Source organism: Leuresthes tenuis, unplaced genomic scaffold, assembly GCF_036924035.1.
Source record: "Leuresthes tenuis unplaced genomic scaffold, fLeuTen1.0.hap1 SCAF_18, whole genome shotgun sequence".
Taxonomy (NCBI): domain Eukaryota; kingdom Metazoa; phylum Chordata; class Actinopteri; order Atheriniformes; family Atherinopsidae; genus Leuresthes; species Leuresthes tenuis.
The window spans coordinates 13,357,150-13,373,720 of NW_027325372.1; the positions used below are offsets into that span (position 1 = coordinate 13,357,150).

Below are 16,571 nucleotides of genomic sequence, written 5' to 3' on the forward strand. Positions count from 1 at the left end.
GTAAAGATTGAAATACATATGTGAATATTATAGTTAGTGGTTTGTATATCTTGATTTATGTTGAGAACATATCAGTGATCTTTTAAACAAAAGTGATATTTACTGAGGCGCAATGGACACCTAAATATGTTGACATCTTTTGGTCCTTGCAGGAGGGTGTGTTTACATCGACGTCACAGCAGTTTGCCGAAAGGGTAAGCGAAGTATGTTTAATTTCGTTTATTAAACTGTTTTTTTTTTAAATGGCGCTTAAAGTTTTGTGGTTCTGTGGGCTATTACCAAAGTAATCGTTCGAGAGATATAATTTAATGATTTTAAAACAAGTACTTGACGCGCGTTGCTACAAAAAACCATGGAGGAAGTGCATACAAGCTAGCCTCGCCAGCTAACTTCAGGCTAGTTAGTTCGGCAAAACAAGAAATCCATAACCGACAATCGGCTCTCTTCAATTGAAATGCTTTGTTTGTCGTTTATTCTAGTACATGTTGGTGCTTAGTGAAGCAACATTTTGAATTTAACGTGACTAAATTGAAAGATTACAGTGAAATTGTTATTAACCGGGCCAGGTTCTGGACAATACGACGACACCTGTGTTCATTGGTTTTGTTAAATATGAAGAACCTCTTGTCACACCGAGACTGACTGGAAACTTGATTTAAGTTTTAATATCTATGTTCCGTTTAAATAAATGGATGCATAAGATTATTTTTGATAGCAGCCGTATCGTTTGGAAGTATTGATCCAGTTCTATGAACACAGCTGTGACAAATCAGTTTGTGACGTTACTGTCTGTAAATGACAATGGCTTTTCTATAACACCTTGGATTACAAACGTAATTAGACATTAAGATCAATACAAATTTCTTGTTTATCGAATATTTAAATATTGCTATCTGTCAAATCTGAACTCTGACACTAACCTAGAATTTCACCATTATTATTTTTTCTGTTTAAACATACATAGACATACACCGAATGCTGTTTGTAAGTTTATTTCTGTTGTTTTTACTCAACATCCAGTATAAATAGATACATTATAGAAAAACATCTTCATTAGCCATAACTTGGCATTACAACTATGTATTAAGTCACTGTTAGTTAAACTGAATGGGGTTTCTTAATTTGATATGGAGTAGCATCTATTGAGTATTTAAAACTGCTTAACTCAAATTACTTGTACTACAACATGTGGGCATAAACATCTGCAGATCTGTTGTGTTGATTGTTTTGATTACGTGTTTACTGTTCGTTAAACATATTTAAAGATTTTATCAAAATGTAATCTAGTAATCCTTAAAAATCTGATTGATTTGATGACTCAAATATAACATGTCTTTTATTTTGATAAATCTGGTTACTTTATTCCTGTCAATGTAATCAGTTACTAATCCCATTTATACATTTCTCCAAACATTTGACTGGGTTCTCCCCAGGAAATTATTGATCTTCATTGTTTAAAAAAAAAAAAAAAAAAGTAACTCAAAATGTGCTTGTGCTGTTCTTTTTTGAAGATTGATGATGTGCTGACATGTTATGGGTGGAATAGCTTTAACCAATCAAAAGGAGTGTTAGAAAATAAACCCTATTGCCCAACAGTGTCTTATACACTACATATATGACCAGCAACTCGTGTAATATGAGCTCAGGACTTAAACTTAACCGTGGTGTTGGTCACTGTAAATAATTTCCTGAAAGTAATAGGTCAGAAATGTGTTGAATTCATTCAGTTAAGTGACAAACTGTAACAAATCTTTTTCAGATCAATTTCTTATACATCAACATCATGTTCCATGGGATAGCAGGCACAGGAGGAGTAGGAGGGGGTAAGACATTCAGATCAATCAAATATGGACAATTAAAGTTGTCTGCCTCATCCTTTTAATTCCATTCTTCTTTCACGGATAATACAAACATTATTTTCTGTCCCACAGTTCCAGCGAATAAACCAGAGTTGTATGAGGTAAATTTAACAATTTAACTTTTGAAATCGATACTCTGTAACCAAAGTTTTGTAAATAATTGAACCTCTAAGAAACACAAAGTAGTTATTTAATTTAATGTTTCCAATTTGTCCCTGAAAATTATATTCAGGAAAACTGCATTTTGTCTTTTTCATAACAAGGAATGCCCATGCTCCGGCAAATCTGAACAAAATCTTTTAATTCTGTCAAGAATATGTGATATTTGAGTTCATGATCACAACAAACATAAATCATGTCATTTCAGGAAGTGAAACTATACAAAAATGCAAGGGAAAGAGAAAAGTAAGTGTGAATATATTGCCAGCTACTGGAGCAACATAAGCCCTCTATTTAAACTATGAATTCATAATGTTGCCCCTATTATAACACCCTATCCATCTTCTTTCTTGAGGTATGACAACATGGCAGAGTTGTTTGCTGTTGTCAAGACCCTGCAGGCCCTGGAGAAGGCTTACATCAAAGACTGCGTAACACCTAATGAGTGAGTTAGCCATCTGCTAAAAACACCCCCCTAAGTTCAATTGAATCTTTTTACTAACGTGGAATAAATGTTGTTTTCAGGTACACTGCTTCCTGTTCCAGACTCTTGGTTCAGTATAAGGCTGCCTTCAAACAGGTGCAGGGCTCTGATGTGGGCTCCATCGATGATTTCTGCAGAAAGTACAGAGTGCGTGCTCATCTAAATGATTTTATTTACTGTTAAACTGATGTAATTTGATAGATTTCATATTTCTGATGTTCTTGCTGTTGTCACTTTGTCTCTTAGCTCGACTGCCCGCTAGCAATGGAGAGGATTAAAGAGGATCGACCAATCACCATCAAGGATGACAAGGGCAACTTGAACCGCTGCATTGCAGATATAGTTTCTGTATGTCCTCTCTCTCTCCCCCATTATATGCAAACAAGAGACTTGTTATGGCCGTGTGCCAGCAAAAAAAAGGAAAAAAAGAAAGTGTTTCTACTTTAATTAAATTATTTAGTTTGTTCAATCACCATGAAATATGAAGGGATGTTGCCAGTTGTATCCCGTGCCAACTTTTATCTTAGTTCGTAAAAGCAGCAATTGGGCAGTCAGGAATTGAAAAGTTTGACAGTAAAAAAAAAAAAAAACAACCAAACAAAAAAAAAACACTTGAACTTAACATGAACAGTTTAATTTTCTCTTACCCTCTTTGACCCTCAGCTCTTCATCACTGTGATGGACAAGCTGAAACTGGAGATCAGGGCCATGGATGAGGTAAATATAACAATATGCATAAAATGTTACTTGTAAACAAATGTCTAATTGTACATTAGCTCTCATATTGATTATTCTCTGATGGTCCAGATCCAACCAGACCTGAAAGAGCTGATGGAGACGATGAACAGACTGAGCAACATGCCTCCTGACTCAGAGGCTAAAGACAAAGTCAGCCTTTGGTTAGTCACACTGGGCCACCAGTCTGCTGCGTTTCTATCACTAAGCCATCAGCTTGTTCATTGCAGGATGCTACGTTATTGTCTGAAACTGATCCGTTGATAATTGCAGTTGTCAGTGGAAAGTTGCCTTAAAAGAGGTGGTGCAAATTTGAAACCATATTAAGTTTATAATACAAGTTATTACGTTGTGGCTTTGAAATGAAAACTTTTCATCCTAACAGCAAGTATCAACAGAATTATATTTTTAAAGAGATGTTTTCTTCCTTGATATTTTTCCAACAGGTTGACCACCCTCAGCAGCATGTCTGCCTCAGATGAACTGGATGAAAATCAGGCTCGTCAGATGGTTTTCGATCTGGAGTCGGCCTACAACGCCTTCAACCGCTTCCTCCACTCCTCTTAGAGCTTCTGTCTGTTATAAATCTATTTGTGTGCAACTCTGACACCGGTTTAGATAGAAATGAATTGCTAATTTCTCCCTATTGTTCTGGCAGGGAATACATTTATGTATGGACATATTTTCATCTCATATCCCCCCAGTTCTTTTCTTTTTCACTGTACATGAAGCTCATGTGTTTTTCAGTCAAGTTGGATACAGTTCAAAATCCACGCCTTGTATGCTGGACTATTTCTAGTACATTGTGCTGCCTGCAGCCTTGCTCTATTAGATCATCTAATGCTTGAAGCTCCTTCTCTGGCCTTTTTTTTTATACCCAAACTTGTGAAAATCCTTTTGGCTCTTTATTCTGGCCTTGACAGAGCAGTTTACACTAAACTTTATATTGTAACATCAGATAATATCTAATTTTATAGCTAAGTTTGGCAGAGCACAAAGAAGCATTCTAAAGTCTGCATATCTGGAGAAGGTTGCACAGCCAAAGTCTTTGTATTAATCTAACTGTATCCAATATTTGTGATCTATGTTCGTTTCGTTTGTCATGTTTCACGTCACATTTTACTGTAGAATCCTGCAAAAGTGTCTGTAAATAGAGTAAAAGAAACTATCGTAGGCTGCAGTTAATTTTCTTTGTCAGTTCACAGCTGAAGTAATTACTTGGACTTTAAGTTGATTGGACAGCACATCCAGTTAATGACCATATTGAAACTGAAGTTGAAGAGATGCTTCATGTTGATCACTTGTTTTCCTCTCTCTGTACTTTGTTAACATGTCTAATCCATATTACCTTTAGAGGCAGCGTTTCACCACATGGTGAGTGATCAAAATTGAGGCGGACAAACCGCCTCTTTATCTTGCTCGCTAAATATGTTTCAACCTCCAAACACCATTAGGGAAAACATATTTATAAAGATTTATCATTGTAAATAATAGTGTTGATTTTTAAATAAAAGCATGTTACACCTTTGTAGAAATAAACTAAACAGTTCTGCAAGTTGGCTTCTTTTGTGTGAATAAGATCAATTTAAGTGTTCAGAGGTTTATGGGGAATTTAGTATTAGACAGTCATCTATGAGACGCTTTAATTTTTTAAGACAGCATTGTTTTACGACCCAGAGATCAACTCTTACTCGTGAGATGGAACAAAAAGAAAAATCGGGAGTCCTAAATGTAAGTCGCTTTGGATAAATGTGTCCTCCAAATGCATTAACATAAACATGCATAAAGGCAGTGGAGAATAAATGTCAAATTACAAGCACATGTGCTAAAACAGTCATTTTCTTTTCTTTTTGGGAAAATGTAAGCATAGTTGTGTTGGTTTACCCCACGGGCAGTTTTCAGTAAGTGCATTTATTTAATCGGGAAATAGAAACTCTTGAGGGTAAGAATCTCGTCTCCAAGAGTGTCCTGGTTAGCAACAGATCAAGTCAGCAGAAATAAGTCAATAAAATGCTGTACACACAATAATACATGCATGGGCTTGTCACACAAATCAACAATAAAACATCTTTCTAAAAACCTAAGAAACTTAAAACCTCTCAATAACATGCATAAGTGCTTTGATTAAATCAATAAGTGAAAGACTAGGTGCTCAGTGGTGACTTTCATCATTGGTGTCATGCGATCACTGGTACATCAGGAGAGCTCATCTTTCTCCAGTGTTAGTGTCTACATTGACTCCCTGCAAAATTCAGATTGAAATTCTAAATCCTCACTGTCACGTTTAAAGCCATCATAGTCAAGCTGTGGCTTATCTGAAGATCGTATTCCCTACATCCCCTCAAGAATTCATTGACCTCAGCGCAGAACGACTTTTCTTTTGAGTGTTTCTAAGTCTAAAATGGAAAGTTTTCAGGCTCCCTCTCTGTGGATGTTTTGCCTTTGCTCTGTAAAGCTCTTTCTGTTTACTTACTACTAAAATAAAAAAGTTTTATATGAACAAAGATGAGCTGAAAATGTGGTTATAGTATTTCTTTATGAGCTTTTTAAATTTTCTTCTTGTTTTTCATATCTGTTATGTTTGCATCTGTTTGTTGATGTTTGCGTTTAACTAATCATACAAATCCATGCCAACAAAAACATCTGTAGGTGTATTCCGTTGTTTTTGCTTAACATGTTAAGTTTAAAGCCTATCTTTAAGATTTTGTATTAACTGAGCCACGCTTTTGCAATTTTGCATTTATGTCTTTGAGGTACTTTTGTGTCATATTTGGAAAATGATCTATGACATATTTGGTGATGTTGCATTTAACCAGGTTAGCAGACTCAAATGGGCCTAGTCTGTGCTCTGTGCTAGTTCTGCCCCTTATGGCTGAGTTACAGCGCTGACCAGTGTACACAGGCCAGATAGAGCTCAAAGGTCATGAGCCTGCCTAACTTGAGTTATTGCATGTTTTTTTATAGGTTAGGTGTGGCCCGAATATTATAAACTGGCTTAAGCATGGCTTGCAGCAAGTGTTGTGATGGCAAAGTGTGCTCTGAAGACCTATAAAAATACAAATTTGTCTTTCTGTGGCCTGAGTAGGTTCAGCAAAGCTCGTTCTGAGTCAACAGAGTCACTTAAGGCCACATAAAACTGAAGATGTGGGTCACGTTGACGCCCAGCAATTTTTTTACTACTGTGTATTTGTTTCTAATCTGTGTCTTTGTTGTGGTTTCACGTATTTATTCTGAAGTCATTTAGTCTCCCCTCATTCTCTATTACTGCAGCTCTATATTTCTGAGATATGACATTTACAGATGTAGAGGTTATGAAAATCATAATGCTCAGTGTTCCATACGTCACCCACAGCGTTATCGCCATAACAACTGAGCAGAATGACAGAATGCGTAAAGCCGGAGGAGTTTTTTTTTTTTGACACGTCTCCTTTAAGAACCAGTCAGCAGTACATTCGTTACCAGGACGACGAATAGCGACAAAACTCTACGGCTCTTCAATTTGCAGCAGAGTTTAGAGAGAGCGCAAAGTCGCTGACAATAGAGGGAGAGTTGACCTTGGCAACAACAGATTGTAAATAAGTGAGACATTTTCAGCCATTAAATAGAGATGAAAGCTAACCGGCTTCCCGACAGACACTGACTCACTAAAGTAAGTTAAGCGGCGTTTGACCAGAGTGGTCGCTTGAGGGTTGCCAGGTAATCCCAAAGATATACTCAGCTGCTGTGTTGATAATATACATAATTGCTGTGTATCGTGGAAACACTTGGATGTTTCATCTTCGCACGGACAGCTTCACTTAAGACCTTGCAACATCTCTTTTTTGGGCCATTGGGATTTCTTGTAGGAATAAACAAAGAGTGTGATGATGGTTTCTGCATGAGCAGAGGAGCGAGCTGAACTATAAAATGAGCAAAAAATATGAATCGGCAAACATCACAGAGGTGGAGGACCACATTTCTCTCAAATATGAAATCAAGAAGAGACTTGGCAAAGGGGTGAGTGCTTTGAGTTATTTTATTCAAACTGACTGCAGTTGACATTAAATGTTGTTCATAAGACTTTGTTTTTACAAAACAGTTTTACCACAGCCTTGGCTGAACCTATCTGTTCACATGTAAACCATTTTTTTCCCTATCACTTAAGTTTCCTGTGTACTTTTGCATTCAGAAAATTCCTGGCATTCTCCAGACTTAAGTTTCTCTTTGAATACCAGTTTTGTAAGAAAGGGGTTTATTTACTTTGGCAGGGCAAACGCTTTCCTTGCAGATCAGCTGATGTGTGAGGACTTGTTTCCTGTACAGTCCAACCCTTTTGTTTTTCTCTCTGCTGGTAACCTGAGGTTACCACAGGACTGCACCTGGTTCCTTTCCATAGTCTGTCCACAGAGATTCACAAACTGCAGCTCTGTTTTAGATATCCAGCTGGTAAATGCCACGTATACCTGCCACAGAGGCTTGCTGGACTTACTTTAGTGTGGCTGTGACTCATGTTACACAGCTGTTCAACCTGTTTACAGATGACTTGTTATGTAGAAGCTGCATGTGATGCCTGAAGAAATCAAACAATATGGAGAAGTTGGATTAAAAGAGTTAAAGAATGGTTTCATAGCAGCAAACAGTGAGGGCACATCATTTTCTGTTTTTCTGGCGTGTGGGTTTGTCAGACTCAAAGAGTTTCCACTGCTGTGTGAATATGATCCATCTGATCGGAAAAATATACATTTATCTAGGCTCAATCCTTTGAAGGATTAGTGACTCAAACAGAGGGCCAAAAGAATAACAGGGGCTTACATCCAAAGCCTCTGCAACCACAGGGAGATGAAAAGTTACCCACAACAACTAGAGACTTGAAATAACTAAACACTATTGACAAGGAGACTATAACAACTACAAAAGATGGAAAATAACCAGAAAGAGACAAAAATCAACAAAAAAAGAGGTTGTAATAAACATGAATAGATTTGTAAGAAGAAATGAGAAAATTATCCAAATGGCAAACAAGATGCAAAACAACCAAAGAGACTTGAAATACATCCAAATAATTTGTAGTCCCTTTCTTTCTCTTTCAGTATCACTGTCTTTCTTTTATGTCACACGGTCTCTAACCAGGGGCCTGTTGACTAATCCGTCCATGACTCAGTGTCCTGGGAAGTCTAACTATTCCTACTGGAGAATGCAACCAGAGCACACCACATGAACAAACGTGTGTCATTTATTTATTCATGTGTTTTTAGGGTTTATACTTTTATTAGAAAACTCTTTCTCACAATCAGTTCTTAAAAATCCTGCTGTGGGTGGATGGGATAAATTTCTGGATACAACTCCGACCCCACTGTTATTACCAATGATTTCTTCTTCTTCTCTTTCACATCCTTCAGTTATATCCATACACTAAACATCTTGATATGGTACAGAACATGCTATATCAGGTCCACACCTACAGGTACAAGGAGCTTCTCGATGAGGTCTTATTTTGTTACTTCCTCAGGCCTACGGCATTGTATGGAAAGCAATTGACCGACAGACGGGCGAGATCGTGGCTGTGAAAAAGATCTTCGATGCTTTTAGGAACAGGACGGACGCTCAGGTGTGTATACTGTATGACAGTGCTGCACACAAACATTTAAGGGATGAGAAAAGAAAGGGAAAGAGTTTCTTTTTTATGTGATGTAGATTATCTTTTTAAATTTCATTTATGACACCTTTCAGCAACAGACTCAGATCTCAACCACTGATTTACAGTCACCACTCTGTATAAATGTCTGCCTTCACCCTCAAGAGGAACACGGCTAATGATTAATTAGAACAGCAGGCTCGAGTGTACCTAGCTTCTGGCTGCATGTTTCCTGTGAAATTCATGTCCTGATTGTAAAGTTTCTTTTTTCTTTTTACAGAGAACATTCAGAGAAGTTATGTTCCTTCAGGTAACTATCGTGATAATGCCTAAATTAATGAATACTTCTATTACCCTTCGAGTCCTCTTGGAGACACTTTATTTGTTCCTCACTACTCTCATGCTGTGTCTAATTGGCACACCTTATTTATTTTTCCATCGCTGCTTCATCAGTTTTATTTGCTCTGCTGGTACAAATACTTCAAACATCAGTTATGTCTAGTTTTTTTAATTTACAGCGAGTAGAATTCAGTGCCAGCATTTGGCTCCGTATTTGCATCATCATCTGCACTGATATCTGTAAATGCATATTACTTTATATAAATTTTAAGTATCTGAATGTCAAAGTGACCACAAAAGGTATAGTGGTTTTTTGAATGGCATTTTTTGTGTGCTAATACTCAACTGCTAATGCTGACCTACATTCGTGTCACCCAGCTGCTCCACTGTTCCCTGATCAGCTGTTTTCATTTTCCAGTAAAGCCCCAGAGCTGTGGTCATATGGTTTATAGTAACGATTATGTAACCTATGTTGAATGTTTGCACAACCTTGTCGTGCTACCTGCTTGTTATCAGAGCTCAAACAGTAACTGAAGTGTGCCGTCCGTATTTTGTGCGCTTCCCGTCACAAACTCTTTTTTCTTGTGCAGGAGTTTGGAGATCACCCCAACATCGTCAAACTCCTGAATGTCATCCGAGCACAAAATGACAAAGACATTTATCTCATCTTCGAATATATGGGTGAGTGTTGTAATGCTGCACATGGGGAGTTGCTCAAATTGCTTGAGCAAATACAGATTGGCTGCAGTGGGTCTAACCAGTTTAACTTGGCACTGAAAAGGTGCTTGCGCAAGGGTGTGAGGAGGGCTTGTGCTCCCCTTGGCTGGCTTCACTGTCATACTGCTGAGTCCACAGGCCCAACTTGCCCCTGACTGTACTGCAGCATCAGAGCAGGACTCCACTGTTTCTCTCTGTTCAGTTGAAGTCACTATGTTTGATGTTAGAGGAGTGTGTGTTTGCAGCTCAATAACAAAATCGTTATGGATGATGTTCCTGATGATGTTCCTGATGATGTTCCTGATGATGTTCCTGATTATGACACATTAATTGCACCCCTGTCATTTGTTTTAACTGCTGCTCAAATCATAGGCGATCAGTTTCTCTCTTCTGCTTCTTCCTAGATACGGACTTGCATGCTGTGATAAAGAAAGGCTCCCTCCTGAAGGACATCCATAAACGTTATGTGATGTACCAGCTCTTCAAAGCCATTAAATACCTCCATTCAGGAAATGTTATTCACAGAGACAAAAAGGTGTGAAGCATTTAAAAGCAACATTTCTCTTTTTCTTTCATCTTTTTACTGACAGATTAATTCCTGTTATCACATCCAGACCATGATCTGGGAACCTCAGTGGACATCGAACTCTTGTTGCTTTTGTGAAAAATACTCTGCTGTCTGTTTTTCTCTCTCCAGCCGTCCAACGTGCTCCTGAACACTGACTGTGTTGTCAAGCTGTGTGACTTTGGCTTGGCCAGATCACTCAACCAGATCCAAGAAGACAGCGGGAATCCGGCACTGACGGAGTATGTGGCCACACGATGGTATCGGGCCCCTGAGATCCTGCTGGGATCCGCAAGGTATCATCTGTGTTGAGCATCTGTTGTCATTGTGTCAACTGCATTGTTTGCTTGTGCTCCTAATGTAACAATGATAAAGAAGGTAACATGATATACCTGCATATCAAAGGACCATTGTGTTGCATTTAAGGGACTCAATGAGCAGAAATGTGCTTTCATGATGTCAAATGAGCTTACAATGAGGCAGGCTAAATCCACACAAATACAGTTTTGTTTCACAAATATAACTTGAGCTTTGTGCACACCTTGTATCCACTCCAGTCTGGGGTTTAAGGACTGCCTTAGACTGAGACTCTTGGAATTTCTGCTCACCCAGTTTAGTTTGAGAACTCCAGGATTACAGTTTAGTCTTAATGGCAGAAACAGACCCCTTACCTCGTTACCCAGTTTGCACACATTTGATTGCTCCACTCGACTCGAGTATTTGTGTCTCGGTCCCTCCCACCAATGATGTGAGAAGAGGAGATGAGGGCAGTGGAGGAAAAAGGAGGTGAGAGGCATTTAACAAAATGAGGCATCCTTGCTTCAGAGTGTCATGCAACAACTTTATCATCTAACCAGTGTTTAGCTGCAACCTAACACTAGAATTATTTCTGTCAGATGAAAATTATATATGTGACTAAGTAGAAATGTACTTTTAATCTAGTTTAGAGTGGATGACTAACATGCCATGCCCACTTCAGATGTCGCAGGTGGCCAAAAAAAACTAGATCCTCGCCCCTTTTCTCCTTGAGCCATCCTTTCAAATATTTTGCTATTCTGTGCCATAAGTAGAAAACTGTTCCTCCTGTCTTAACTTTAAAATGTCTTGGTTTCTCCATAGATAGATTTACCAGAGAAGGTCTTTTGCATTTTTTATAAGTGACAGTGACAGCCACCATAGATCTTCCTGAGAATTTGAAAAGGGAGACATATTCAGAGGGTTGCAAACTGCAACCTCATCATCTGATGCCACTGAATGCCTCACACCGGTCCTTTAAAGGATCAGAATTCTAATTTTAAAGTACTTTGAAGTGTAATAGCCTGTAAAAAGAGCACATCTTGTCAAAAGGTATACTAAAGGTGTGGATATGTGGAGCCTCGGCTGTATTCTGGGAGAGATGCTGCTGGGAAAAGCCCTGTTTCCTGGAACATCCACCATCAACCAAATAGAGAAGATAATGAGCGCCATACCTCACCCCAGCCCAGAGGGTGAATACAACTGTCAAGAATAGATCTATTCAAATGCTCAATGCTTTTCTTTTAGTTTGGATTGATGGAATACTCCTGCGTTTTCAGATATTCTCGCCATTAGATCTGAATATGGATCGTCTGTCATCCAGAGAATGCTACTGAAGTAAGGCAAAATGTGTTTTTTTGCAGCTTATGTAATAAAACGCCTCTTTTTGTATTTTATGTGATAATATTTTCATCAGTCATTTCAGTGGGACTGTTTGTAAGTGTACACAGGCTTTGCACAGTTCATGCTAAACTTTGCTTGGCCCCTTTCTGACCTTGTTGCGAGTTTAGCAAAACAAATTTCCTTCCCTCCACTGGGGAGACTATTATAGTGTATAGAGTGTGCAACTGGAGGTAAGCTTGATTAAATGCCCAGGAAGCAGAAGCAGAGATTGTTGCAGTGATGCAATGATGCAGCAGCAAAATTGTAAACTAAGCAAAGACGGCTTAAACAGGCCACTCTGCAAACTTGGAGATATGTAGATGAGCAGTGCACTTTAAATGTTTGCAGAACCATCATTCTTAGTGGAAAGCATTTGAGTCACAATTCTGCCTTCATTTTGGGCATGTTATACTTTTTAATCCTGCTTTATTCTTCCATTACTAGACCACAGGTGCCTTTGGAGGATCTTCTCCAACCGTCAGTGCCTCCTGATGCCCTTGACCTGCTGAGGGATTTGTTAGTTTTTAACCCAGACAAACGTCTGACTGCAGAACAAGCCCTCCAGCACCCATATGTAGCCAGGTATCAAAGATTTTAGACTTGTTTGTGGCTTAGAAGCAGCATTAAGATTTTCCTTAGAGCAAAAGGATTGTGGAGATCTTGTTTTTTCATTGTTTATCTGTTCATTTTTTCTTTTGTTGGTTAGTTTAACAGTAAAATGTAATAGTTTCTTCTATGTAGACAGCTATTCGTCCTAATGTAGATTTGAGAGATCAATAGTCTCAGTATTGTTTCATTTCAATTAAATGCTATTATGTGGTTACAACTAAGTTTCCTTTTTCCTGGAGGTTCCATAATCCAGCCAAAGAGCCAGCTCTCAACTATGATGTGGTGCTGGCAGTGGACGATGATGTGCAGCTATCTGTGGTTCAGTACCGCAACAAGTTATATGAGGTACAGAAAGCAAAAAAAACTCATGCATCATTCTTTATTGTGGAACATTATCTGAGAAAGCTGATTAAACCTAATACTTATACTCCTTCACCTGCAGATGATACTAGAGAGCAGAACTAATCAGGGGATTCTGAGGCTGCCAAAGGATGGCTGTTGTGCCAGCAGCAGTGAGAAGCCCAACGTGTGGCATGATAAAGGAGAGAAGGGCCCAGTGGCAGCAAACAGCCACAGAGACAGCAACAGTGAGGGGAAGCCACAGCACGAGCAGAGTGATGAGTCAAACCATGTGCCTTCACATACAGTTGTCACCAAACCTCGGGCTGTAAATGCATCCACCTCATCTTCCGAGGAGAAAGCGAGTCCATTAGCTGACCATGGTTTAGGAAAACCTACATATAACCCCATCACACATGCCCCAAGTATGAGAATTTTTCTGCACACTGTTCATATTTTCAATACTGGCCAAAATATGTTTTTATTTCTACTAGTACAGAAAAAGTATTTTTATGGTTTGATACAGACGAGAAACTCGCATGTTATGTTAGAACATTAGAGCTACTTACAGAAACCTCCAAACATAGATTATATCTGCAAAGTGCCTCAGGCTGCAAACACAAAGTCTTCTTTTCTTCACTCAGATGGTTTTGTTCGGGGTCCAGCTGGTGCTCTTCAGTACTACTCCCCTCACTTCTCCACAGCCAGCAGGAAAGCAGTGGGACAGCTCAGTAATGGAACTGCAACAACACCACCAGCAGAGGGCACCAGCACCAGTGTAGTAAGCAACTCAGTCTCCTCACTATTCAGTTTTGCTTTCTCTTATGACGTAATCTTATTTTCTTTCATGTTATCATCCTTTTTATTTTTTCCACTGGCATTTTATCCCCCTTTTGCTCATTAAATGGTTCACTGTGATCCTCATTCTCACTCTTTTTCACCTTTTTCTCCACCAGTCTATGGACCAGATCCTGCAGCGTGGTCGCTCAGCCCCTGTGGCCCATAACCGTTCCTTCTCCTTGACCCTAAACCAAACCCAGAACAACCCTTTAGTCCGCAAGGATGAGGGACCTTTGTCTGCTGGGCTGTGCGTCACATCAGCCCGCCTGGTCAGTCCACTTCACCTCACAGCAGGGAAATGATGATATAAAACGATGGATGTAAATCATTTTATATGTATGACTGTTTGAATTTTTCAAGATTTAATCTAAATGAGAGTTGTTTTAAAACCTGATGGTTTTATTTAAATGAAGCTTCCATTTTCTTCTCATGCAGAACCAGCGGTCCAGTTCTCAGGTTCGTGAGACTCGGGCACCTGCACGGTTCAGCAAGAAAGTATTTCAGAATAACTGTAATGTGGCTGCTGCTGGTGACCCACGAGCCAAACTTGGCAGCTATTCCCAGGCCTACGGTACAATCAACAAGACGGAACTGGACGGTCTGCTTCGAAGCCGCGCTTACAACCATTAGCTGCAGCTAAAAAGCTGGTAACATGTGGGGTGAATGTCACTTCTGTTTGAACACACAACAGTTTGCTTTGATAGCCACGTGACAGGTTGTCATGTGACTGGCAAACAGAGGTTTTGTAAGGAGAAATTGTTAGTTAAAACACCTTTTTGTATTGTTTAGGTTCTACCCTTAACACAATTTTTTTAGATTCACTGCCTTCTATGTTGCAGTCTGTGATGTACATATCTCAAAATAAGGTGCATTTTAATCAAACTTTCAAATTTCAATTCAGAGGCATGTGTGAAGGGGGTATTTCATTATTTTTATTCCTTTTCCAGAAGTTTAATGTAACGGTATTTCTACATAACAGCCAGGAACACCGGGTAAATACTAAATTCTCAGAGAGACCAAAGCTCCTGTTTTCACAAGTGATTGTCTCTGAATTTCTTTCCGGTATTTTGACTAATGTAGGTTTGTGGGGAATGTGTACCACTCAGCTACATGATACAGCTACATGTCAGCCTCTAGAAGTCTTTCACAGATGCTAAATATTACTAAGAATATTTGAACGTATCACAGCTAGGAGTTAACGGGAGCCCAAAGATATTGTAGCCCCCCCAGCTGCCACTGTACGTTTGAATTAGTCATGAGTTCTCATGTTTATCTATGGAGAAAATTACATGGAGGCTTAATGGCTTGACATCACTTTTAGAACATCAATTTGCTGAGATTCAGATGGTCACATAATTAATGTATTATATGCAATCTGATGTTTAAATTGATTATATGCAATGTATTTAATGAGTAATTATTTTCTATGTGAATACTGCAGCAATATGACTGTTTGTTCTTGTGTTTGCAAACAGGAAAAGATTAGAACATGTTTTATATTGTGTAACATGAAACGCTGTAAAGTTTTATAATAAACTGAAGTTGAAATAATAGGTTTCCAGTACAAGTGAGCTTTTTTCTTTTAATTCTTTCTCAACAATTACTGCATTTCTCATTGTCACCGGCTGAGGAGGAGAAGCAAAGGTCCGAGCTCCTACATACAAAGGGTCACACGGTAAAGCTGAAGGCTGAGTGAATAATCTGTTTCTAGATAGATTGCAGCATCAATTTCTATCTTGTTCTTCAAAGTCCATTTCCAGAAAAGTTGAGACGTTTAGTTTTATCTGAGTTATTTGCCTGTACAATCTTGCACAGACTGGTGAGCCCATTTGCCACCGTTCAGTCCCAGTCAGTTCAAGGTTTGATAGAATATAATTGTACAACCTTGATATTTTTAAAACATTTTAAAAAACGTCTCAACTTTTCTGGAATTGTGATTGTACATGAAATTTGATATTTGACCTGTTTGGGCTTTTAAATTAAACCAATGGTGAAATATGAAGGTTGAATTAGTGTTTGTTGAACTGCATCCAACCCATCAAGCATAATGATTGTTCAAAATAAAATCGTTCCTTTTCATATTACTGATTCATGTTACATCGTCTATCCCTCTTGTGGACATCAGGTGTTGTTTGACAACAAAATTGAAAAGTATTATATAATCACCTCTTCATTCATTCTCATGTGGAAATATATTTCTCTGGGTTGATTTTAAGGGTATCTCCAGAGATAAGTGTAATAATCATTTGTTCTGTCTGATCCTCCTCCACCTCGTCCATTAACAGCTTCACATCTGATTACCTTACACCGATTCATAGTAAAACCCTCTCTGCAATACCTGCCCCTTTAAAAGAAAGCCAGCTGTAGAGTAGGGCTTACAGAGATTGCATAAACGGTGCTTGACCAAAAGGTCGTCGATTTGTGTGTCACACCCACATGATAGAAATCAACTGCGAGGTCTCAGGAGGATAACCAAGCATAAACCATAGAAATTACAATAAACCATATCACTCATGTGACGTATATTGACTCTCCTGATATATCTAAAACTCTCTATCTGTCTGACAGCAGAATATCTGCTTCTTTTCCCTCTCGTTACCCTAATAACGTTGTGGAGAAACTCTTCGTCATTAT

General features: G+C 38.7%; 2 protein-coding genes across 4 annotated transcripts; both read left to right on the forward strand.

Moving 5' to 3' along the window:
- Positions 1-144: 144 nt before the first annotated feature.
- vps28 (VPS28 subunit of ESCRT-I) lies at positions 145-4,792 on the forward strand. Of its 2 annotated transcripts, none has more exons than XM_072370426.1 (10): positions 145-194; positions 1,760-1,823; positions 1,932-1,960; positions 2,227-2,264; positions 2,374-2,463; positions 2,544-2,649; positions 2,749-2,850; positions 3,166-3,219; positions 3,310-3,401; positions 3,684-4,792. In XM_072370426.1, the coding sequence occupies exons 2-10, from the start codon at positions 1,784-1,786 to the stop codon at positions 3,802-3,804; spliced, it is 672 nt and encodes a 223-aa protein (XP_072226527.1). In that variant the 5' UTR covers positions 145-194; positions 1,760-1,783; the 3' UTR covers positions 3,805-4,792. The 2 variants fall into 2 exon arrangements, with proteins under 2 accessions (XP_072226527.1, XP_072226528.1); XM_072370427.1 differs by having other exon boundaries at positions 180-203.
- Positions 4,793-6,666: 1,874 nt separating this feature from the next.
- Positions 6,667-15,488, forward strand: mapk15 (mitogen-activated protein kinase 15). 2 transcript variants are annotated; one of them, XM_072370395.1, is made up of 15 exons: positions 6,667-6,886; positions 7,083-7,233; positions 8,726-8,824; positions 9,132-9,161; positions 9,781-9,871; positions 10,312-10,442; positions 10,605-10,768; positions 11,820-11,959; positions 12,047-12,104; positions 12,594-12,731; positions 12,998-13,103; positions 13,201-13,522; positions 13,742-13,878; positions 14,054-14,206; positions 14,373-15,488. In XM_072370395.1, exons 2-15 carry the CDS (start codon positions 7,144-7,146, stop codon positions 14,565-14,567), a joined length of 1,854 nt encoding a protein of 617 aa, XP_072226496.1. In that variant the 5' UTR covers positions 6,667-6,886; positions 7,083-7,143; the 3' UTR covers positions 14,568-15,488. The 2 variants fall into 2 exon arrangements, with proteins under 2 accessions (XP_072226496.1, XP_072226495.1); XM_072370394.1 differs by having other exon boundaries at positions 6,667-7,233.
- The last annotated feature ends 1,083 nt before the right edge of the window (positions 15,489-16,571 follow it).

What these genes read in the sequence shown, in the direction of transcription:
- vps28 (XM_072370426.1), top strand. Translation starts at nt 1,784, where the DNA reads ATGTTCCATGGGATAGCAGGCACAGGAGGAGTAGGAGGGG. An exon ending in CACAGGAGGAGTAGGAGGGG is followed by an intron (nt 1,824 to 1,931) that starts GTAAGACATTCA and finishes TCTGTCCCACAG; the next exon opens with TTCCAGCGAATAAACCAGAG. An exon ending in ATAAACCAGAGTTGTATGAG is followed by an intron (nt 1,961 to 2,226) that starts GTAAATTTAACA and finishes ATGTCATTTCAG; the next exon opens with GAAGTGAAACTATACAAAAA.
- mapk15 (XM_072370394.1), top strand. Translation starts at nt 7,144, where the DNA reads ATGAGCAAAAAATATGAATCGGCAAACATCACAGAGGTGGAGGACCAC. An exon ending in GAGAAGTTATGTTCCTTCAG is followed by an intron (nt 9,162 to 9,780) that starts GTAACTATCGTG and finishes TTTCTTGTGCAG; the next exon opens with GAGTTTGGAGATCACCCCAA. An exon ending in ATCCAGAGAATGCTACTGAA is followed by an intron (nt 12,105 to 12,593) that starts GTAAGGCAAAAT and finishes TTCCATTACTAG; the next exon opens with ACCACAGGTGCCTTTGGAGG.